The 23,859-nt window shown below is 40.1% G+C and overlaps 2 protein-coding genes across 2 annotated transcripts in view; both read right to left on the minus strand.

Annotated features, from left to right (window-relative positions):
• Adal (adenosine deaminase like) overlaps positions 1 to 23,859 on the minus strand; it is a 181,657-nt gene that overhangs the window by 148,326 nt on the left and 9,472 nt on the right. The window lies entirely within an intron of this gene.
• The window catches only part of Tmem62 (transmembrane protein 62), a 30,634-nt gene continuing 7,172 nt past the window's right edge, over positions 398 to 23,859 (minus strand). The window contains exons 6-14 of the mRNA XM_051183604.1: positions 23,345 to 23,469; positions 23,077 to 23,199; positions 20,096 to 20,251; positions 17,424 to 17,583; positions 15,106 to 15,219; positions 11,328 to 11,412; positions 8,546 to 8,650; positions 3,484 to 3,602; positions 398 to 1,218 (exon numbers count right to left, since the gene is read on the minus strand). Of these exons, the coding sequence (XP_051039561.1) occupies positions 892 to 1,218; positions 3,484 to 3,602; positions 8,546 to 8,650; positions 11,328 to 11,412; positions 15,106 to 15,219; positions 17,424 to 17,583; positions 20,096 to 20,251; positions 23,077 to 23,199; positions 23,345 to 23,469 (1,314 nt within the window). The 3' untranslated portion in view covers positions 398 to 891. The remainder of the gene's footprint in view (positions 1,219 to 3,483; positions 3,603 to 8,545; positions 8,651 to 11,327; positions 11,413 to 15,105; positions 15,220 to 17,423; positions 17,584 to 20,095; positions 20,252 to 23,076; positions 23,200 to 23,344; positions 23,470 to 23,859) is intronic.

Raw genomic sequence — 23,859 nt, forward strand, 5'->3', positions numbered from 1 at the left:
ATCCATGTGATATTTCTTTCTTTTCAAGTTTTTAAAAATTTTATGTGCACTGGTGTTTTGTCTGAATGTGTGTCTGTGTGAGGGTGTCAGATCCCCTAGAACTGGAGTTACAACACAGTTGTGAGCTACTATGTGCATGGGAATCAAACGGGGGGGGGGGGGAAGGGGAGGGCGGCTCTGGGAGAGCAGCCAATGCTGTTAATCACTGAGCCATCTCCCCAGCCCTGATGTTTCTTTCTTACAATATTTACTATTTATCTTTTATTATGTTTAAATTATGTGTAAGTCTGTGCACATATGTGGCCTGGAGCCACCTGACATAGTTGCTGGGAATTGAACTCAGGTCCTCTAGAGGTGAAGTACACGCTCAACCACCAAGCTATTTTTCCATCCGACCTTTTGTGATATTTATCATTCATTCATTTATTTGATTAGTTGCAAACGGCCCCGACTAAGGAAGCAGAAAGCCCATAATCTGTGGGAAAACAGGCTGGGAAGTAAAGTTTCAAGAGTAGTCAAAGTCCAGCCCAAGTCTCCACGGGTTCCCTAGGCATAAAATGGCACCTTGGACACCTTCTGGAGTCCAGGCTTGGGCTGGATGCTTTCCACAGGATGACCCTAACAAACACAGTAGTGCTGAGGTACGAGTAACAGAGACTTCCACCTTGGGAATCTCCATGATCAGGGCTCTTTGCCTCCTGAGGAAGAAAGAATCAGTTGTTAGATTCTGCAGTCCACAACTGCAGGAATCAGTAGTTAACACTTCCAACATACAGATGTTCACGGAGTGACAGTGTCCTGAAGCCCACCCGCTGACATTGGCTTTCCATCTGCTGCAGGCACAGAGATAGGCTGGACTTCTGCCACACTGCCAGCTGTGAGCCATAGATTTCAGGCGCTCAGATGGCTTTTGAGCTGCACCATGAATGTTCCAAGTTCAGTGGAGTTCAATGTCCACACACAGCGAATTAGTACAGGTGTCAGCAATGTCAACCAGGTCCGCAATGGGGAGAATAAAAAGGCTAGAGTGCCGTAAGTCACATGAAGAAAGTAGCAAGAATAAACCTGCCATATGTAGAGGGGAAGCACAAGCAGGTAAACAGGTATAATCTTCAAGTGTTTTCCTCGGTAGAGATGAGACCTGAAGCTATGACCAAAGCACCGCTGCAGCAAGCTCCAACATAGGTAAGCCATCAAGGGGATGTTAAAAAACACCAGCTAGAAAAAAAGAGACAGAACCATTAACTTACCACCAAGCCCCAGGAGGGGTCTGGTCCCATTATAATAATGGTTTCTACTAATGTCTTCAGTTTGGGTGTCTGATTACTTTTTCTCAGAGGATGAGGAGATGGGGATGGAACTCAGAGATTTTCATATACTAGGCAAGCACTCTACTCCTGAGCTATGTCCCAGCTCTTACGTGTCTGATTTTTAATGTAATGATCATTCCTGTTTATAAGAGGACAGTTTGCCTGTAGTTAACTGTATGTATATTTGCCTGTCCTCTTAAAGATACGTATCATTTATGTTGAAGGTCCTATTGTAATACAGATATATACCAAGAGTAGGTACACAAGAGTGTTTATATTGGAAATGAACTGAGTAATATGCACAGGCACACAACAGAGAATATACTCTATGTTGGCAGAGTGAAAGGAGGACTTAGGTATCAGTATTGAGGTTGTATTCTGAGTAATGAAATACAAATTAGATCTAGGTTATAATCCAGGTGTAGTTGCTATGTGGCTCATTCAACAAATATTCATACAATACTCATTAAACAGCAGGCACTTTGTTAGGCTCTAGGTTAGAGGCATACCGGTAAACAAGTTAAACGGGGGGGGGGGGGGGAGGAGTGGGTGGCAGGTTAAAGAGTGACTGGGGGTGGAGAGATGGCTCAGTGGTTAAGAGCACTGACTGTTTTTCCAGAGGAGCTGAGTTCAATTCCCAGCAACCACATGGTGGCTCACAACCATCTATAGTGGGATCTGATGTCTGCATACCAGACAGAGCACATCAAATAAATAAATAAATAAATAAATAAATCCGAGAGAGAGAGAGAGAGAGAGAGAGAGAGAGAGAGAGAGAGAGAGAGAGAGAGAGAGAGAGAGAGAGAGAGAGAGAGAGAGAGAGAGAGGTGACTAAGAACATTTGCTGCTCTTACAGAGGACCCAAGTTTAAGTCCCAGCACTAACATGAACACTCACGAATGTCTGTAAACTTCATAACAGGGTATGTGAAGCCCTCTTCTGGCCTGCCAGGACACTGCAGTCACATGATAGACATACAGGCAAAACATTCATGCACATAAAATACAAAATTTTAAAAGGATTCATTCAAGACAAATATCTATGTATGTACATAGATACATATAGACAAACATGTATATTTACAAGGAAGATAATTACAGGTTGTGATAAATGAAGGAGATAATTAGATCATGAAAGGATAACTAGGAGACAGACTCCTTGGAGCATGAAGGGCAGCAACGAAACAGCTAAGGGAAGTAGATTCTGAGAATCTGATCACCGGACCAGGTAGAACAGGATCAGGATGGAAATTAAAGTTGTGTTTACTTTCAAGGAATTAAATATAAACTGCTTTATCATGCCGGGCGGTAGTGGTACATGCCTTTAATCCCAGGACTCAGGAGGCAGAGGCAGGCTCTGGGAGTTCAAGCCAGCCTGGTCTACAGAGTGAGTTCCAGGACAGGCTCTATAGCTACAGAGAAACCCTGTCTCAAAAAAATAAAAATAAAAAGTAAAATAAACTGCTTAATCAGTGTTTTCCAAGCAAGAACACTGGAAAGGATGTCCCATTGTGTGTTACATGGAAACGTGTGCTGCCTTTCTAATGTGTTCTCTGTAAGACACTACATGGAAGACCAGTGATGCTTTTTGTATAGTGAAGGTTTCCTTAAGTGACACCCACTTTCCTTATGTGTCTATTTTCTTTTCATCCCTCTGAAATATTTTTCCTTACCATAATCAGTTTTTTAAACTCGGAAACATAAAATTTGTTTTGCTATAAATCTCATTTCTTTTCATCAATAAAAAAGTGTAATGAAAACTGGGCATAGTGACATACACCTTTCATCTTAGCATTCATTCAGGAGGCAGAGGCAAGTGGGTTTCTGTGAGTTCAAAGCCAGCCAGGTCCACAGAGCAAGTTCCAGGACAGCCAGGAAGACTACAGAGATACCTTGTCTCACCCCTCCCCCAAAGAAAGCACAATGAAACAAATAACAAGAACCCTATATGGCCAGAATGTATTTTAGATGTCTACAGTTATACCTTGGCCTTTTGGCTAAAAGCAAAATAGATGTTACAAAAGAGTAAAGGAAGAAAATAGGAAGTGAATAAAACATCAGCAATTAGACATTGCCTGCAAGTAAAGTAGGAAAGATGATGCATGGTAGTAATTGGAGATCCCTGTCATATAGTTAGTTCAACAAAGTCAGGAAGGTTTCTAGTGACTTCTTACCTGCATAATTCCACTTATAAATGTTAGACCACCTTGCAGGAAATGTCCATCAACAAATATCCCAAAGGAAAAGCAGCAACCCAATTTGCCATCAATTATTTCTCCAACAAACCACGGTCCTGAGAGAGTAATGGACAGAAAAGCAGAATATTAAAAAACTGAGTCTTACCAGGCATGATGGTGTATGCCTTTAATACCAGTACTCAGGAGGTGGATCTCTATGAGTTTGAGGACACCCTGGTCTACAGAGTGAGTTCCAGGACAACCAGGGCTACACAGAGAACAAAGAAAAAAACAAGCTGGGCAGTGGTGGCTCACACCTTTAATCCCAGCACTCAGGAGGAAGAGGCAGGCAGAGCTAGTTCCAGGACAGCTTCCAAAGCCACTGAGAAACCCTGCCTCAAAAAACCAAAAAGAAATAAGAAAAAAAAAAAAAAAAAAAAAAGGAAAGAAACAAACAAAAAACCTGTGAGACTTGGCCAGTATGGTCACTTCAGTGGGCCAGGGCACTAATAGGCCTGACCACCTGAGTTCAGTTCCTGTGACCCACATAGTGGAAGGAGAGAACTGACTCTTGCAAGTTGTTCTCTGACTACCAACTACACACTGTGGCACATGTGCCCACACATGTAAACACACATAAGATATAAACTGTAGTGGTTTGAAAGAAAATGGTCCCCAAGGGAATGGCACCCTTAGGTGTGATCTTGTTGGACGAAGTGTGTCATTGTGGAGGTGGGCTTTGAAGTCTCATATATGTTCAAGCTACACCAGTAAGACAAACCACTTCCTGTTATCTGCTAATCACCATGTCTGCCTGCACGCTGCTATGTCCCACCATGATGATAATGGACTAAACATGTAAAAGTGTAAGCCACCCCATTAAATGTTTTTCTTTATAAGAGCTGCTGTGGTCATGGTATCTCCTCACAATAATAGAAATCCTAACTAAGATAAAAATTGGTACCAGGAGTAGGGTATTTCTGTGATAGGCCTGACCATGTTTTTGTTTTTAGAGTAATATGGACTATGAGGTCAGGCAGTGGTGGCCCATGTTTTTCATCCCAGCACTTAAGAAGCAGAGACAGGTGGATCTTTGTGAGTTCAAGGCCAGCCTGGTTTACTGAGTTAGTTCCAGAACAGCCAGAGCTGTTCTGTTACACATAGAAACCCTGTCATGAAAAAACAAAAATAAAAAAAAGACTTTGGGAATTTGAGTTAGGAAAGTGTTAAAGCTTTAAGTGCTGCTTAATGGGCTCTCCTAGTAGGAATATGGAATACCATGGTGCTGAGTGTGATGAGAAGAATGTTATTATGCATCCTAGAGACCACACCTGTGATATTTTGGTGAAGAAATTGGCTGCTATTTGCCTATGTCTGGAAAATCTGTCTGAGGCTATAAAGTGAAGAGTCCTGTATTAATTTCATTGGCAGAGGAAATCTTAAAACAGCCTAGTATACACTCTGTTGTGTGGTTATTAGTGTTAACTTTGATGAAGATTTATCATGAAAAGGAGCAAGATGATCAAATAAAAATACAAAATGAGATTGAGAAAAGGGGCACCAAGAAGTGGAATAGAGTTAAATCCTGTGATCAAGGAGATAAATAGAATAAGAAATGGAATAAAGGGAATTGTAATCTCATGGCAAGATCCCACCCAGCTAAGTTTCCAACTTGTGAAAGGAATTAAAGAAAAATTTAGAACCTGGTATGGTGGTGCATGGCTTTAATCCCAGCACTTGGGAGGCAGAGGATGACGGTTCTCTGAGTTTAAGGCCAGCCTGGTCTACAAAGCAAGTACAAGGACAGCCAAGCTTAGGCAGTGACAGTGACTATTAGAAACAGAAAGCTGGTGAAGATCTGAAGAGTGCTTTCACATCAGACATGGATGTACAGAGTGTGGAGTTTGCCCAGCTGGTTTTCAGTCTTGCTTTGGTCCAGTATTTCCTCACTATGCTCCCTTCCCTACGATTTGTATATCCTGTGCTATTATAAGTTGAATCTGCTTTTTTATTTTGATTTTATAGGGGATTACAGTTAAGAGATTACATGAATCTCAGAAGAGACTTTGAACTTTAGACTTTTAAATAAGTTTGGGACTATTATAGACTATGAGGACTTTTGAAGTTTGACTGAATGCATTTTTGCATTATGATATGACTACAAGCCTTTGGGGGCCAGAGAGTGGAATGTAATTTGAAAGAAAATGGCTCCCAAAGGGAATGGTATCATTAGGAAGTATAAGTACAGCTTTGTTGGAGGAAGTGTGTCACTGAGGAGGCAGGCTTTGAGGTCTCATTAAGCCACACCCAGTGAGACAGACCACTTCCTGTTGCCTGCAGATCAAGATGTAGGACTCTCAGCTCCATCACCATGTCTGCCTGCTCACCACCATGTCCCACCATGATGACAATGGACTAAACGTCTGAAACTGTAAGACACCCCAATTCAATGTTTTCTCTTATAAGAGTTGCTATGGTCATGGTGTCTCTTCACAGCAATAGAAACCGCAACTAAGACATAAAGAAATAAAAATAAAATTTAAAGCCAGAAAATAAAACCCAGCTATTTCTCTACATTTTTCTGGATTATGAAATCATTTCAGTCTATGACATATTTGAAATAGGTATGTGGCTTGTAAATGCTGAAAGCACCATTATGCTCTTAAGATTTTTAACATTCTGTTGTATTAACTTTAATGTAATGCATTGATATTTTCTTCTTTTTAAATTTCCTTTCAGGTTTTATTTATTTATTTATTTATTTATTTATTTATTTATTTATTTGAGACAGGGTTTCTCTGTGTAGCTTGGGAGGCTGTCCTGGCACTAGCTCTGTAGACCAGGCTGGCCTCAAACTCACAGAAATCTGCCTGCCTCTGCCTCTCAAGTGCTGGGATTAAAGGTGTGCACCACCACTGCCCGGCCCAGATTTTATTTACTTTTATGTGTCTGCACATATGTCTTTGTGCTACATGCATGTTGTACCCTCAGAATCCAAAAGATGACATCAGATCCCCTGGGATTCAATTATAGCTAGTTGTGAACCACCATGTGGGTGTTGTGGTGTTTTTTTTCCAGACAGGGTTTCTCTGTATAATAGCCCTGGAACTAGTTCTGTAGACCAGGCTGGCTTTGAACTTGCAGAAATCCACCTGCCTCTGCCTCCTGAGTGCTGGGATTAAAGGTAGGTGCCACCACTACCCAGGCACATTAATATTTTCAAGAAGCAAAGATATATTACTGAAGATAATTCTTAAATAACTGAGATTTACTCTTTAAAGCAATAAAATGTTAAGCATATTCTAAAGATTTATTGTTTCTGTTTTTAAAGATTATGTGTACATGCTAGTTTGCGGGTATGTGCATGAGTGCCTGTGGGGCCAGAGTCTCTGTGGAGTGATGAATACATGCTGAGATCCAAACTCAGGACCTCAGCAAGGGCAGTACAGACTCTTAACTGCTGAGCCTTTTCTTCAGTCCATCCTCGACTATTTTTAATAAAAATTAAAAAATACATTCATATATTCCTCTTTCTTATTACTACTAATGAACTTTTCTTGTCCAGGCTGTCATTGTTATCCATCAACTGTACATGATCAGATTTAATACTCCTTTTAACTTGCTCTATAGCTTTTCACCCCGAACGCCACGCTGACAGCCTCTCATCTCTATTATTATCCACTGTTCCTTCCTATATGTGGGTTTCTGTCAAGAGTGGTAAGAGGGCTGGAGAGATGGCTCAGTGGTTAAGAGTTCCTGAGTTCAATTCCCAGCGACCACATGGTGGTCACAACCACCTGTAATGAGATCTGGTGTCCTTTTCAGGTATGCAAGCATACATGCAGACAGAATATATACAATAAAAAATCTTAAAAAAAAAAGAGTGACAAGGAACAGGCAAACTTCCCATCTCAAAATACAAATACTATCATGTTATCTATCTTTAAAAATCATAGGCACTCTGTAGACTCACAGAGAGCCACCTGCCTCTGCCTCGCAGGTGCTGACATTACAGGTGTTTGCTATCATATTTGACTTTCTGCTTCTATAAGTGGCTAAAGGAAGCATTAGATTTAATAATCAGTAAAATAGACTACCTTAAACATGACTGAACCTCTCCCTCAATTCAGTATTTTTACTTTTAAGGTGAATTTTGTTGCTTTTTTGTTGTGACACACTCTCACTGTGTTAATCTGGTTGGTCTCAAATGTACTGTGTAGACCAAGCTGGCTTGGAACTCACAGAGATCTCCCTGCCTCCTGCCTTTTCTCATTGTCCTTAAAATCTCTTCTCTCTGGTTATGGTGATACACATCTTTAAGCCTAGCACTGAGGAGACAGACAGAAACAGGAAGAACTCTGAGTACAAAGGCAGTCTTGTCCAAATAGTGAGCTCCAGGCCACCCAAAGCTATACAGTGAGATCCCCCATCTCAAACAGAAAACAACCACACACTGATAAATATTCCCAGAACTACATACTCATCGAGCTTATTGCCTGACGTACAAATAAACAAGATACACAAGATACCCACGAGAATTCTGATAAGAAAGCAGACAATAAATAGAAGCTAATATAAGTCTGATAAGGACACTATAAAGAGTAGCATTTACAACACAGATTTTTTTCTTTCTATGTTTTTTATATAAATCCCGATTCTTTAGTGCTTTTAAAACCCTTATAGTCAGACTGCAGTGCCACACCCCTTTAATCCCGGCACTAGGGAGGCAGAGGCAGGTGGATTTCTGTGAGTTTGAGGCCAGCCTGGTCTAGAGAGCTAGTTCCAGGACAGGCTCCAAAGCTACAAAGAGGAACATCATCTTGAAACAAACCCTTACTTTTAGTGTTTTTAACAGCCTTACTTAAACTTGATGTTGACTTCATGAATTTAAACATATTAAGAAATAACTTTATTTTCTAAAACCAGGCCCCAAGAAATGATTTATGAAGGCCTCATATGCCATTTTTTATACTTGGAATATAAATTATTTTGTTATCAAAATTCTCAATATATTCTTTAGCAGGATTATCTCCAATCTCAGAGTTTATCCTTTACTTACCAAGCACTGTGTACAAGGTCAGCAACAACACAGAATAGTAGAATATGTTTATTTTACTCAAGATGTGAAGGGAAAATGTGGTCATATTTGCAAATCCCAGAGGTCCTAAACAGAAGAAAAAAATTTAAAAACCTGGTAAACACATGCAAAGTTAATTTCTCTAAGCATTTTCTAGAAGAGTTCCTTGGCTATCCTCAGCAAATCTTCTGTTACATGGTAACTACACAGACGCTGCTATAAAACTCAGAATCCTAGGGAGCCAATATACACAGAATCACAGACAGTAGAAAGCTCAAAATGTGGTTTTGTTGTAAGACATTCTATAGACAAAAAATGTAGAAGGGAATACATAATTACATGTACTATAGTATATTGAATTCTCATATAGATTATGAATTTAAATGACAGAAACACCTGCTAGAGGTCTATACTATGCTATTTCATCCAGATTTGAAAGACTGTGCCATGCCCAAAGGATGATCCATCAAGTCATGACTCCATTCCATAGGCTATATCAAATGTATAAATATTTTCCAGTTTATCTTATGTATAGCTTACATTTTTATCTTATGTCTAAGTAGCCCTTGCCCATATATGACCACTTCTTACTTCACAGCAGCCCTCACCATGCAGCTCTACCTACCAAATGGACAAACAACACAGACCTAGGGATGAGCCATGGAGGACCCAGGGGAAAAGGCAGCCATCTGTAAGGCAAGGAGAAAAGCACCCCTTCTCCTTGCCAGGGGAGGGGAGTCTTGATCTTGGACTTTTAGCTATAGAATTTTGAGAAAATGATTTTGTTGTGGTTTGGGCCAACTATGGTATGCTGTTATTTCAGGCTTAACAAATTAATATGTAGCTTTACTTTAAAATATGTTCATAATTCTAATCAAATACTTTGAAACTAGATTCTTTGTGACTTTTTATTCAAATCATTATTCATATATCATATATTATCCATACGTTACATCCTGACAGCAGTTTCCCTTCCCCCCACTCCTCCCAGTCACCCCTCACTGCCAGCTCCCTTCCCTGGATGGCCAGGAACCAGGAGTTGGATATCACTTCCTGAGAACTAAGATAGAACAAAACACGTCATGGTAGGAAAAAAAAAAGTTAATGAAATGATTCCTAATGATATTCTGCTGTATTCATAGATTCCTTGTGTCTTAAAAGGGACATATTCCTTTCAAGCCAGGTAACTGAGAAGGTGAAGCTACATATTGTAGCTATTAAGGCAATCAGCCAGGAAGGACGTGCTGACATGTAATTTAAAATTAGTAATGCAACCTTAACCCTCAAAGACTTCGAAGTTAACGGAAAAGCTCTATCAATAACAGCACAAAGAAGCTCTTGCTTCTCTCTTTTGGACTTGGACTATAAAATAGTGCACCCAAAGCCTGGCTGCTTTTCAGAATCACCTCCTAAACACTTAAAGATAGCTTTCTATGTTGCTGCTCATATATTCCAATCCAGTTAGGCTAAGTCGGCCTAGGAATCTGTGTTTTTAAAACTGTTCTTAGGTGTTTCTAATTTTATTTATTTATCTGAGAATCACCACAACAAAATACAAAGAATGAAAACTTTTTTTTTTTTTTTTGAGATTCTTACTCTGTATCCCAGTGTGTCCTGAAGCTCATTATGCAGCCCAGGCTATCCTGCTCATGACAATCCTCAGCCTCAGCCTCTGGAGTGGTGGGATTATGGGCTGCAGCCACATCACAGACTAAGCTAAGCCATGGAGAATGCAAGGAGGACAAAGGGCTGCTGTTCTCCACCCACTTACTACAGCCTAAGCAGCAGCAGGTGACAGAACCAAGAAAGATTGTAAAACTGCAGCAAAAGACGCAAACAGTTGAAAATCGGAGAAAGGTTAAGTAGTTGCAGCTACATGCTCCAGCTCTGTAAACCCACAATCAATGTCAGGGCTTTTATATCAACATGTTTATAAATACATGTTTTGCTATAAAGCACACTCTCCAGTGCTGTTGCCCAGCTCTACTGACAGAATAGTATCTGGGGAGAAATAAGCAACATTTGCAGCAGTTATCAAGGTGGCACACAAAGTCTTTTTCCTGTTCTTGAGACAGGGTATCTCGGTAAATAAGGATCAGGATAAACAAATAGGCCGAATAGATGTTTATTCAGGGAGAAATAATTTACAACCTAGACAGATGAACACCAGGAAATTCAACCCGATCCTCTCCTGTCCGAGTCACGCCAGAAAGAGAGCGCCTTTCTTGGCCCTCCGATCTCCTTCCACAGGTCACTCCGCCCATGGCTCCACCCCCAATGGGCGTGGTCAGTGCCACAGAATTATCTCCCTACAACAGGGCTTCACTATGTGCTCACACTGGCTTCTAACTCTGGATCCTCAGCTAGGTGTTGGTGCACACTTTTAATCCCAGCATCGAGAGGCAGAGGCAGGCGGTCCTCTGTGAGTTCGAGGCCAGACTGAGTCCAGGACAGCCAAGGCTACACAGAGAAACCCCGTCTCAAAAAACCAACCAAACAAACAACAAACAAACAAACAAACCCAGCTACTTATATTAAAATTTGGCCATCTTGTGTTATATTGTGAATTTCCCCTATTTTGATTAAACCACAATTTATTGCCATACAGAGGGGCAGGGGTGTGTGAAAAGAATTATTTTTCAAGATAAAAATAATGGTCATCTGAAGAATGCCTCACGGAGTGCAGTGAGGACAATGTACACTGATCTGTATATTCATTAATGAGGGTGTTCTTCTGAGAACAGAAGGAATCATGACTACTAACCTTTAAGCTCTGGGTATGCTAGATATCTAAATGTAATCAGAATGGTGAGCTGGCTCAGCACAACCAGCACAAACAGGACCCGGGCCTGCAGAGAAAGAGACATTAATGTGAACAGATATGCTGGCACAACTCCAGGCAAGGCGTCTAAACTGGCTTCATTAACAAAAATGTAAGTGGCATAATAAGAATACATATTTTAATCTTCATCCTCTCTTCTTGCCAATAACTCCAAAGGCCTCTGTAATTTTACAAATGATAATAGGGAATAGTAGAACACTTCCTGTTAAAAATACTTGGTCATAGCCTTGGGTTCCTGAAACAACTCTGGGGTGATGAGTGGAAGGAATGTCACCTGTGATTAATAACAAACTTTAGAAGCCATAAAGGATTGAGGGCTGGTTGTTAGATAGACCAGCTGTGTGCTGAGGGCTGGCCCTGAATTCTCATTCCATCCCCCATTGCTCTCCAGGGAAAAGTGTTGAATTCATCACTAATGGCCAATAATTTAACCAACCATGCCTACCTACATAGTGAAACTTGCATAAAAACCCTAGCTGAAGGGGTTCAGAGACTACTCTAGTGAACAGTGGTATGTGCCTCAGAGGACATGGACATTCACATTCAAGTTTCTCCCCTGCCTCTCTTGTATCTGGCTGGCCTGAGTTGTAACCTTAAATAATAAACTAGTAATAGTAAGGAAACTGTCTTCCTGAGTCCTGTGAGCCATTCTAGAAAATTACTAAACCCAGGAAAGGAAGGAAATCTCATCTGAAGCATAGCTGGCATTCTGGACCTGATTGTTGTACCAAGGGAGGGAGGGGAGAGGGTTGAGCCCTTAGCTAGCCTGTGGGATCTATGCAGTCAGTATGAGAACTGAGTTACATTCTAGAACACCCCAATCAGTACCCACATAGAACTAGAGAATTAAGTAGCCTAGAAAGGCAAACACTTTTGGTATTTGAAGTATGTGAAGAAAGGAAACAAGTTTTGTTTTTACCTTCATCAACAACAAAATATTCTTTAATAAAAACTGTGGTCAAAGCTGGACAGTGGTGATGGTGTACTCCTTTAATCCCAGCACTTGGGGAGGCAGAGGCAGGAGGATCTCTATGAGTTTGAGGCCAGCCTACAAATTTGAGTTCCAGGACAGCTAGGACTGTTACACAGAGAAACCCTGTCTCAAAATATAAAGAAAAAAAAGGAAGGAAGGAAGGAAGGAAGAAAGGAGAAAGGAAAAAGAACAAAAAGAAAAGAAAGGAAATGTGGTCAAAGAGAACCAAATGTCTGATTCACTGATAATATCATGCACAGCTTAGTATTGCTTTTTCTGAATTTACTTGAACCAATATTAGAGTTTCATTATACCTGAAGGGTAATCTGTTTTATTCAAAGTTGGATATGGGGCAGGGGTAAATTGTATAAACAGGCTAAATAAACAGAGAATGCATTTTCTGATTTCAAAAAAGAAGTCACTGACTTAGAGCAGTCCTTGAGAAAAGACATATAATTAAGTCATTTGTCTTTCACAGTGTGGCCCCATTCCAGACCATCACTGGAATCATCTTGAGCCGACATGGAATGCAGGGTCTGAGACCCACAGAATCAGCATCTGCATTTGGTAATATTCGGAGTGCCAAAGCTTCATCTAAGTGACTACTAAAAATCTCCTAAAGATCACTTTGATTAAGCCTTTGGCTAAGATAAATGTCTATTCTTATCAGTTTAAGAATCTCCCCAAATTTAATATTAGCTGGGGTGGTGATGGTGCCTTTGATCCCAGCACTAGAGAGGCAGAGGCCAAGGATTTCTGAGTTCAGGCCAGTTTGACAATACAGAACAGTTTCAGGACTACCAGAACTACACAGAGAAACCCTATTTCGAAAAAAACAAACAAAAAAATTTAAATTAACGAAAAAAAACACCCCAAAATTGTAATGATGAAATGTAAATATGCATTACTCATTTTTTTTCAAAAAGCACAATCATACATTTAATAAAAGTGAATTGAAATAACAATTATTTAAATAAATGTAAGTATTCACCCTAAAGCTGTCTGGGGGAAGCAAAATTAAGGAAGGTTTCCGTTCTCCTCAGCATTTTACTCTCTCTCTCTCTCTCTCTCTCTCTCTCTCTCTCTCTCTATATATATATATATATATATATATATATATATATATATATTGTATTTTGTGTTCATGTTCATGATAGGGAAAGTCTCATGGATCTAGAGTATAAATTGCTACAGCCTCACTCCAGACCATTTAATTGTGTATGGTAAAATAAAACAAAACAAAAAAGAACCAGACAAAACCAAAAATCCTTGATCACTGACTAATTTACAGAACATTTGTTGAAGGTGATATGTGATGGGCATACCAAAGATTCATTATACTCATGGAGCTTAGAGTTTAATGAGGAAGATGGGGGTGGGATATACTAAGTAAATTATGTGATTATATTAAAAGTAGTGTGCCTTCCCTTGATTTAGCAAGTCAGTTGTAGGAATTTATCTTCAGAAACTTACATTAGAAATAATGGGAAAACTTAGTTGAAATAAATTACTTATATAGTAGAGAAAAATTAGAGATAATTTAAAATAAGGAATTGGTTAAATAAAATATACATTCATAGCCAGGCTGTGGTGGCTCATGCCTTTAGTCCCAGCACTGGGTAGGTAGAGGCAGGTGCATCTCAGTGAGTTCAAAGCCAGCCTGGTCTACAAAGTAAGTTCCAGGACAGCCAGAGCTGCTGCTACACAGAGAAACCCTATATTGAACCCCCCAAAAAGTAATAAATTAAATATATATACATATACATATGTATATATATTTATTTAATTATTTTCTAAGTAAATCTTAACTATTGAGTTACATATTTAAGTAAAGTATGTATTGATATATTCATATATACCTTAATGTAGTGATATATCCACCCCACCCACACCTGTGACCTAGCCTCTCACACCTGAATATAACACAGCTAATGTCAAATTATAAAATAATATAGTCAGACACAGTGGTATGCACTAGTATAATCCATATACTCAGGAGGCTGAGGCAGGAGGATTGCTTGGCCTCAAATGTCCAAAGCTACCCTGAAAAACACAGTAAAATTTTGCCTCAAAAATCAATAAACAGGTCTGGAGAGATGGCTCAGCATTAAGAGCACTGACCGCTCTTCCAAAGTTCAACCCAGCGCCTACATGGCTGTAACTCCACTGTCTGTAACTCCAAGTCTAACCCTCATACAAACAACATGCCTGCAAAACGCCAATGCAAATAAAAATAAGTGGATTATTTTAAAAAAATAAATAAACATTAAAAATGCATGCACACACAACTAATGTAAGTCAGAAGTTCATGGGAGCTGGAGAGATGACTCACGGTGAAAAGCACTAGCTGTCCTAGGACCGAGGTTTGATTCCTAGCATTACCATCCAAAATGCCCTCTTCTGACTCCCAAGGGAACCAGGCATGCATACAGTACACATGCATACATGCAGACAAAACACTAATACACATAAAAAATAAGTAAGTCTTTATAAAAAGAAATGCCTCGGTTGGTGAGATGGCTTAGCAGTACAGGCACTTGCCAACAAGCTTGATGAGCATATGGTGAATGGAGAGAGCCAACATACACCAAAACAGTTCATTCTCACAGATAAACAGTAAGCTTTGCTTTATAAGGTTTGGTTTTCTTGAAACATAACTACATTACTTAGAACTCTGCATTCACCAAGTTCAGGAAACACAAGTAACATTTCATTGAATCAACTTACCACAACGTAGTGGTCAGTAAGGAGAATAAATGACGCCAAAGGATCAAATGTGAGATGAGTGTTCTCTTGAGCAGAAAATATGTGGTGAGCACTCCTACTTCTTCCAGCAGAATCCTAGTTAGAAACACAACCGAGAAGCAACTTACAGGCATACTTAAATATGTGTAGGCTCTGATTTTACATCTATTTACGGTGCCCTGGGCTTGAGGACCCGCCTTGTCTTCCCACGCTGAATCTGAAGTAGATGGGATTGAGGTTGCACAGAGGAGAAGCAGTGGCAGGGCCCCGACAGTATGGAGAACAGAAAATAAAAAATAAAGAGCAGGAGGGTGGTGCACGCCTTTAATCCCAGCACCTGGAAGTCAGAGACAGGTGGATATCTGAGTTCGAGGCCAGCCTGGACTACAGAGAGTTCCAGCCAGAACTATATATAGTAAGACCCTGAGTTAAAAAAGAAGGAGGAGGAGGAAAATAAGGGAAGGGCCACAGAAATGACTCAGTTGGCAAAGCGCTACTGCTGAAGCAATCCCTGAAGCAATCCCCAAATTCAATCCCTAGAATCCATACAAAAAGCTAGAAATGGGCTATAGATATGATAAGGCCATGAAAAATAGGGTTTGGATACTACCACTCACATAACAAGCTTGGCATCCTATAAATGCCTTTCAACTCCAGCCCTGAGGGAATGGACACACCTTCTTCAAGCCTCTGTGCATGTGCAGGTATACATGCTGACATATAGTTACACAGACATAAACACATACAAACAAACATAAATATGTAAATAGCCATAAAAACAAACAAGTACATGCATATCCCAGTACTAGGGGAAGGAGGAGAGGCTGAGCCCCAGGATTCACTTGCTGACTACTTTAGTCATATCAGCTCAGTGAGAGATCCTGCCTCAAAAAATAAGGAGTTGAGGAAGTGTACTTCAGTGATTGAAGTCCTTGTGCACAAGGTATCTGAACTGATACTAAAAACTCACATAAATTGAGTGGGCATGGTGGCCTGCCTGCCTGTAATTCCAACCTCAGAACTTGGAAGTGGGATCCTCAAGCTGGCTAGGGAAACCAGCCATATATGAAAGCTCTGGCTTTGACACTGAGACCCTGCCTCAATGAATACGATGGAAGAGCAACTAGGGATGATTCCCAACATCAACCAAGAGCCTCCCATGCATGCATGCCCATATGCGAGTGTCCCTGCAACCACATTCACAAACATGCATACACACACATATAGATTACATGCATGAAAATGGGAAACACTTTTTACAAAATAAGATAAGAAGGAGGAGGATAATAAAGCAGGGGTGAGGAGAAGGTCTACATGGTAAAAGAAAGGGAAGAAACAGCTGGGCAGTGTGCTCAGGACAGGGGAGGCAGATCTCTGAATTTGAGGCCAGTATAGCCTACAGATAAAGCTCTACAACAGTCTGGGTTACACAGAGAAGCCCTGTCTTCAAGAACCACAAAAAAAAAAAAAAAAAAAAAAAAAAAAAAAAGAAAGAAAGAAAGAAAGAAAAGAAAAAAAAAAGAAAGAAAAGCAAAGAAAAAAAAAGCAAAAGAAAGAAAGGAAGGAAGCTAGGGAAGCTAGTTGCAATTGTGTGAGCTTTGTTTGGATTCTGATTTGAATCAACTAAATGCATATATATGTGTGCATGCACATGCACACACACACACACACTTAGCTAGTGTGATATATTAAAAAACAGAATTTTGCCATTAATAACTGAAAGAACCAAGTTACCTATTTAATATTCGGTAGGATGAATTATTTTGAGATAGTATCTTACCATATTACCTGGGCTAACCTCACACTCATGGTCCTCTCCCCTTAGTTAGTTACAATTATATGTATGTACCACCTAATCAGGCTTTAGCAGATTAATTTTTTTAAGTTATACATGTAAAACTGAAAACAGATCAGTGAGTGCCTGGGAATAAAGATAGAAGGAGGCAGATCACAAGGGAAAAGAAAACTTTGGGGCCAGTGAACTGGCTCAGTGGGTAAAGGTGCTTACCACCAAGTCTAAACCTGAGTTAGATTCTCATTACCCACATGGTGTATTTAAATGAGAACCAATTGTCCTTTAGCCTCCACCCTTGCATCATGGTGCCTGTAGTTCTCTCTGCCTAGATATATAAAATAAAATGTAACTTCAAAAAGAACATGTTAAAAATTCTGTATTCAAACTTTGTTTACTATTTATCAAATTTGTTTATTACCAGCTGACTAGTAATAAAACCCAAATCAGAGTTCACTGTGGCAAGAGCTCAATCAATGACACAACAAACTAAGCATGACTAATTTACCTGGACAGATACTTCTATGGTGTGTGTTCCATTACTGTAGTTTTTAGGGTTCCACTTCAGTATGAAGATAGGACCAGACAAATGAGCAGCCTGGCCTACATTAACTCCATCGATCTTAACGGTGACAGAAGTGATGGGAGATAAGGAAAAGGCCAGAACTCTAAAATGAGAGCATGTGGAAATGCATGATTTTAGGTATAGGGCATTGTTTTTATGGAGAACAATGGTACTGAGGACATATGAGTGCAGGCAGAACCACACTGTACAACTGCAAAGACCTTGTAAGTCAGCATGAACTGCTAAGAACTTGGAAACTATTCTTTTATAGTGTTAAGGACATGCGAGGCAAGTGTTCTACCACAGACTTACACCCCAAGCCCCAGAAACTATGCTTTTAATTTTCAGAAAGCAAAATCAGTTTTTTTTTTTTTTGACAAATCTACTTGTAATAGACTAAAAAATCTTTCTGAAGAAATTCCTGAATTCCTGGTTTTACTTTTAGGAAGAGATTACCAAGTAGATTTTACACCCTGTTAATCTAATGTCAGGCCTATAATTCATGCATTTAATTTCTGACGTAGTGCCCAGAAAAAGCAAGGCTGTAACTAGAGCTAAGCTACCAGGGCTTTCAGATAACACCTAGCATTGATATCCAGATGCCATTAAAAATATAATTGATTGGACAGATGTGGTGGTGTATGATTTTTATCCTAGCAATGCAGAGACAAAGTCCAACCTGGTTTATATAGTGAGTTTCAGGATAGCCAGGGCTATATAAGGAAACCCTGGCTGGAGGGCCAGGGAAGGAGAGAAGTAATCAGGCAAGCTACATCAACATTCATATGAGAAGGCTACTGAGACAGCTCAGTGGATGAAGCGGCTTCTCACCAAGCCTGATGACCTGAGTTTAATTCTCTGAATCCACATGGTGGAAGGAGAGAACCAACTCCTAAAAGTTGTCCTCTGATCGCCACAGGCACACCAAGACAGTTGCATGCTCCTCCCCCAATAAAAAATAACAAATAAAAATTTGAATTCTAAAGAATTTTCACCCACTTCTACAACATTATTATTCAAACGTGAGAAGAACATATATATATATTTTTTCTTTTTTTTTTCTTTCTTTCTTTCTTTTTTTTTTTTTTTTTTTTTTTTTTTTTTTGAGGGGGCGGTTTGAGACAGGGATTCTCTGGGTAGTTTTGGAGCCTGTCCTGGCATTCATTGTGTAGACCAAGTTGACCTAGAATTCACAGAGATCCACCTGCCTCTGCCTCCCTGGGATTAAAGGTGTGCATCACCCTCACCTGGCCAGGAGGAGCATACTTTTACCAGATGTTCATCCTCAGTAACAACAATCCTAACAATTCTTAAATAAAAGGGCTGTGGCCTGTTCTCTGCACAAAGACAGTAATTTGCTTAGTCTGTGCCTTATGATGAGAATACTAAAACCTGTCTATTTGGAGACCAAGTGTGAAGGAACACTCAGAGGCGCTAACAGTAGCTCTTTAGAAATGGGCAAGCGCACTTCTCATCCCATCCCCAAGCTCCCACAGAGCTGGATTTTGGATCGCTGGTCTCTGCCTCAGCCTCTCAGATGCTGTCACCACACCTGGCTTAGACTACTTTTCAAGATAAAATTCAAGAGAATATATTTTTAAAAGTGATCTTACATTTGAAAGATGGTTTCCAAAAATGTGGCCTCATTATAATTCCATTAACAAACACCACCAAATTCATACATAACTATATTTTGAATTTCATCAGTGTTACACAACTTTTGCTTTTTTGGCAGGTCATTCTGCAAAATGGGGGAGGGGGGAAGTCCCTAATGTATAATACAAATTTCTAAGAGTAGGATATGCGGGACTGAGGTATAGCTCTGTGGCAGAGCAACTTCTGTCCTATTTTCAGCCAACTCCCTCCTGAGCTTCACCCCACTGACCCTGCCCACACCAAGCACATCCTGCTGAGCAGGCAAATCCCAGGCAGCCACACCATTGTTTTAATGAACTGGACTGAAAGCTTTGGGACATCTGGCCCCCTGCTTGCCTCCCTAGGGTGTAATTGTGGGTCTGACTTTATAGATCCTACTCTTCCTAGAGTTCTTCACAGCAGTGCCTGCTCACCTCAGGCTTAAAGGAAGGGCTCACATTTGTCCTTATGCTTGTGGTGGTCTGCAACTTTCTGGTGTGGACTATGACATATAAGACCCTAATTTGATCCCCAGCCCTACAAATAATAAATATGAATAAATAAATATAGATTATAAGGTAATATGGTTATAGCAATGTAAACATATGTGACTAGAAAGACTGGAATAAAATACACAAAAATAATGATTGGCTTATGAGTTTCTGGATTTTATCAGCTTTTCAAAAAATTACAATTTAGGAGACTAGAAATGGTGGTAGAACACCTGCCTGATATGCATGAGGCCCTGGGTTTAAGCCCCAACTCACAAAGTCTATATATACATATATGCTTATATATTGTGGATATTATGTTATGTATACAATATGTACCTATACACATATTTGTGTATATATATGGACAAAACAGTGAACAGTCTACATGTTTAGGCTGTTGCAAAAAACAAAAGTGAGAATACAATCACAATGACTTATTTTCATCCATTTCAAACTGAAAATAAATTCTGAAATACTGAAACATACCTGATGTGTGTTGAATGGAACAGCCTCTCTAGTGGCTCATGTTTAGCACAACTATAGAGGAGTGACTTAGGATTGGTGATAAGAACCACCGGCCACTTATCAAAGGTTATATCCGCAAAGCTAAAGAGGTCGTGATCAAAGGCAAAGATCCGGTACCTGGAGGCCACAGGAAGGTAAGGGATTTAGTTACTTCTTATTCTAAGCTTGAAGGTGGACTAAGCTTGTAGCTCAGCTGGTGGAGTGCTTGCCTAGCATGCAGGGAGCTCTGAACTACACAAGTCAGGTGTGAGGTACACACCCGGAATTCTGACACTCAGGAGGTAGAGGCAGGAGGATCAGAAGTTTGTGGTCATCCTTGGCTAGTGAGTGGCTAGATAGTGGCTAGCCTGGGCTACACAAGAGCCTGTCTCAGAAAGAGGGGGAGGAGCTTGAAGGTAAACACAGAACAAATGTAAAAACCACAAAACTTTTTATACAATGAATTAATACTGGCTGACGTTACTCCTGGCTTCCTCCCTTTTTTCTACATCTTTGTCCTTCACAGAGCTCAACTCTGGTTGAAGTAAGGAATCTAACAGTGCCCCAGAACAATGCCTGCATGCTTTGATTTTTAAAATAAGTGCCTTTTAAATTAGTTTATTTTATTTTAGACAGTACTTTTGTTTGGTTTTGGGTTTTCGAGACAGGGTCTCTCAGTACAGCTCTGGCTGTCCTGGAACTTGCTCTGAAGACCAGGCTAGTTTTGAATTCACAGAGATCCACCTACCTCTGCCTTCCAAGTGCTGGGATTAAAGGCATGCACCACCACCATCACACAGGTAGACAGTACTTTTAAGACTATTTTGAACCTGAGGTGTACATCATAAGCCTAAGGTTAGGCATTCTTTATTCCACCAATAATGCTACATCAAATATGAACTCTCATTTATCTGAAGAATTTAAATTACTATGACAGAAATAACTAGAATGTCAGGCACAAAGTTCAAGGGGAAAAATTTCTAGTCCCAGTGCACCTGAGAGTTTGGTCCAGACCAGCCCACACCAATATGTTTTTGCTTTTATGATTTTTAACTTGGGCACTGGGAATCCAAACTCAGGTCCTTCCCAACCCAATGGAAGATGTGCTTTCTTTAATTTTTTTTTTATTATTTTTTATGTGCATTGTTGTTTTGTCTGTGTGAGGGAGTCAAGATTCCCAGGAACTGGAGTTACAGACCGTTGTGAGCTGCCATGTGGGTTCTAGGAATTGAACCCAAGTCCTCTAGAAAAGCAGCAGTGCTCTTAACCACTGAGCCATAGGCCCAGCCCTAATACAATGCTTTTAATGGTAAGATTTGGATGTTGTTAAACTCTTTCACAAGTCTTATAAACACTAGAGTTTAAAACTACATAGCAACCCAGTTGTAGTGGCTCCTATCTGTAAGCCCAGCCCTTGAAAGGACAAGTCAAGATGTTGAGTTTGAGGCTTGCCTCAGCTAAAGAGTAAGTTTTAGGCTAGCCTGGGCTGCATAGTGGACCATTATTAAAAAAAAAGGGGGGGGGGACTAGAGAGATGGCTCAACCAGTTAAGAGCATTAGTTTCTCTTCCAGAGGACCCAGGTTCAATTCCCAGCATCCACATGGCAGCTCACAATTGTCTGTAACTAGAGTTTCTAAGGATATGACACCTTCACACCAATGCACATAAAATAAACTTAAATAAATTATTTTTTTAAAAAAAGGCCAGAAATGGTGGTGTATGTCTCTGGTCCTAGTACTTGGGAGGCACAGGCAAGTGGATTACTACAGTTTCTAGATCAGCCAAGTCTACATACATAGCCAGCATCAGGCTAATTAGGGGCTATATATTGAGAGTGTGCCTCAATCAATCAATCAATCAATCAATAAATAAATAAATGCAAGAAAGAAAGACCCCTACTATAATGGACATGTCTTAAAATTTGCATGGCATAATGATGGTAAACATCAGGCTATAGGGCTGAAAAAATGTCTCAGTGGTTAAGTGCACTGGCTGTATGGTGGTTTACAACCATCCCTAACTCCAGTTCTAAGAGATCTGTTTCCCTTCTGACCTCCACAGGCACTGTGCTTGCACATGGTACACATATATGCATGCAGGCAAAACACTCACATAAAATAAAATGAATACACCTAATAAAAAAATAAAGAGGTTAATTTTTAAAAAGCACTGTTACAACAAGGTTTTACATAATGGAAAAGACTGCCAGATGCATATCAACTGACAACTTGACAGAACCTAGAGTCATCTGAGATGGGTTTCTGGGCATCTGTGGTTAGGTGAAGTGGGAAAACTCCCACCCCCACACCTCACTGTGGTGTCCTGGCTGGGATCAAGGATGACATAAGTGAATGGAGCTGAGCATGTTGTACTCTTCCTGATAGTGGCCATGCTGTGATCACCTGCTTCTGACTCATGCTGCTTTGACTTTCTCAGCAAGCTGTTCAGCAAGCTGTCACCTTGAGCTCTGAGCCAGAATAAAGTTTCTTTCCTAAGTAGCTTCATCAGAGTATTTTACCACAGCAACAAGCAAAGAAATTGAGGCATACGTGTTACTTTAAAAGAACAAATATTGCCGGGTGGTGATGGTGTAAAATTTTAATGCCAGCACTCAGGAGGCAGAGGCAGGCAGATCTCTGAGAGTTTGAGGCCAGCCTGTGCTATGAAGAGTGTTCCAGGACAGCAAGAACTGTTACACAGAGAAACCATGCCTCAGAAAACAAAACAAAACAAATGACCAAATATTGAATTAGGGCTGATATACACTTGTAATTCTAGCACTTGGGAGGTTGAGGCAGAAGGATTAAAGGTTAGCCTAAGCTACATAGTGAGAACTATCCTCCAAAATAACAAACCAAAACAACAGAATTATTTTTTCCTGGGATCACCTTTATGTTAATAAGAAAATGTCACTGTTTTAGCAAACTGTGTGTAAACTTGATTTGTAGGGAAGTTTCCTTACCTTCTATTGTCTTTCCAGTCTCCCACCTCAAGTTCCAAAGTGCCTGTAAAGTGACGAGTGTGTAAAATAGGCATCAGTCCACCAAGCGTGTGGAGGTGCCCACACAAATAAGCTGTGGCTGAGCTAAAAAACGAAAAACAAACAGAATAAATGAACAAAAGCAACTTACATGCCAAATTAATAAGCAAGTCTCTTCAGAAAACCAAGTGGTCTCAGCAATGGGAAATAACCAGAAATAGCCAGTTCAGGTTCTAGAGGCCTGCCTCACCTCATTATGGTTCGGATCCCTGGGGATGGAGAAAGGATAGTAGATGTTGTAAAATGTCCAAACCAAATTGTCTGGTTGCTCTGACTACTTTTCTTGGAGAATGATAAGAGTTCCTCCATCTGTTTCTGGAATGGGAGAGAAATGGAAGGATCTTTAATTGGGGTTTGGACTAAAATCCAATGCCAACTGGTTAAACATTTCCCCTAAAGTTTATAACAATAATCACATTGTCTCTGTGGCCCTAATTCTACTAGGTAATTACCTAAATGGATATCTGTCAGTTTCAAATGATTTTCATTTACATTATAATCCATTTGATTCTAAGATGACTGTTGTATGCACTACCTGCATTTGATGTATATGAAACTGAAGAATAAGTTACTCTTTTCAGGGCTAGGAATGTGGCTCAGGGACAGAGTTTTTGCCTAGCAGCATTCATGAGACTCTGGGTTCAATCTCCAGTAATAGGAATAGGGAGAATAATTATCCCCTTAATGAAACAACTAATCTTTTTA

Source organism: Phodopus roborovskii, unplaced genomic scaffold, assembly GCF_943737965.1.
Source record: "Phodopus roborovskii unplaced genomic scaffold, PHOROB, whole genome shotgun sequence".
Lineage (NCBI taxonomy): Eukaryota > Metazoa > Chordata > Mammalia > Rodentia > Cricetidae > Phodopus > Phodopus roborovskii.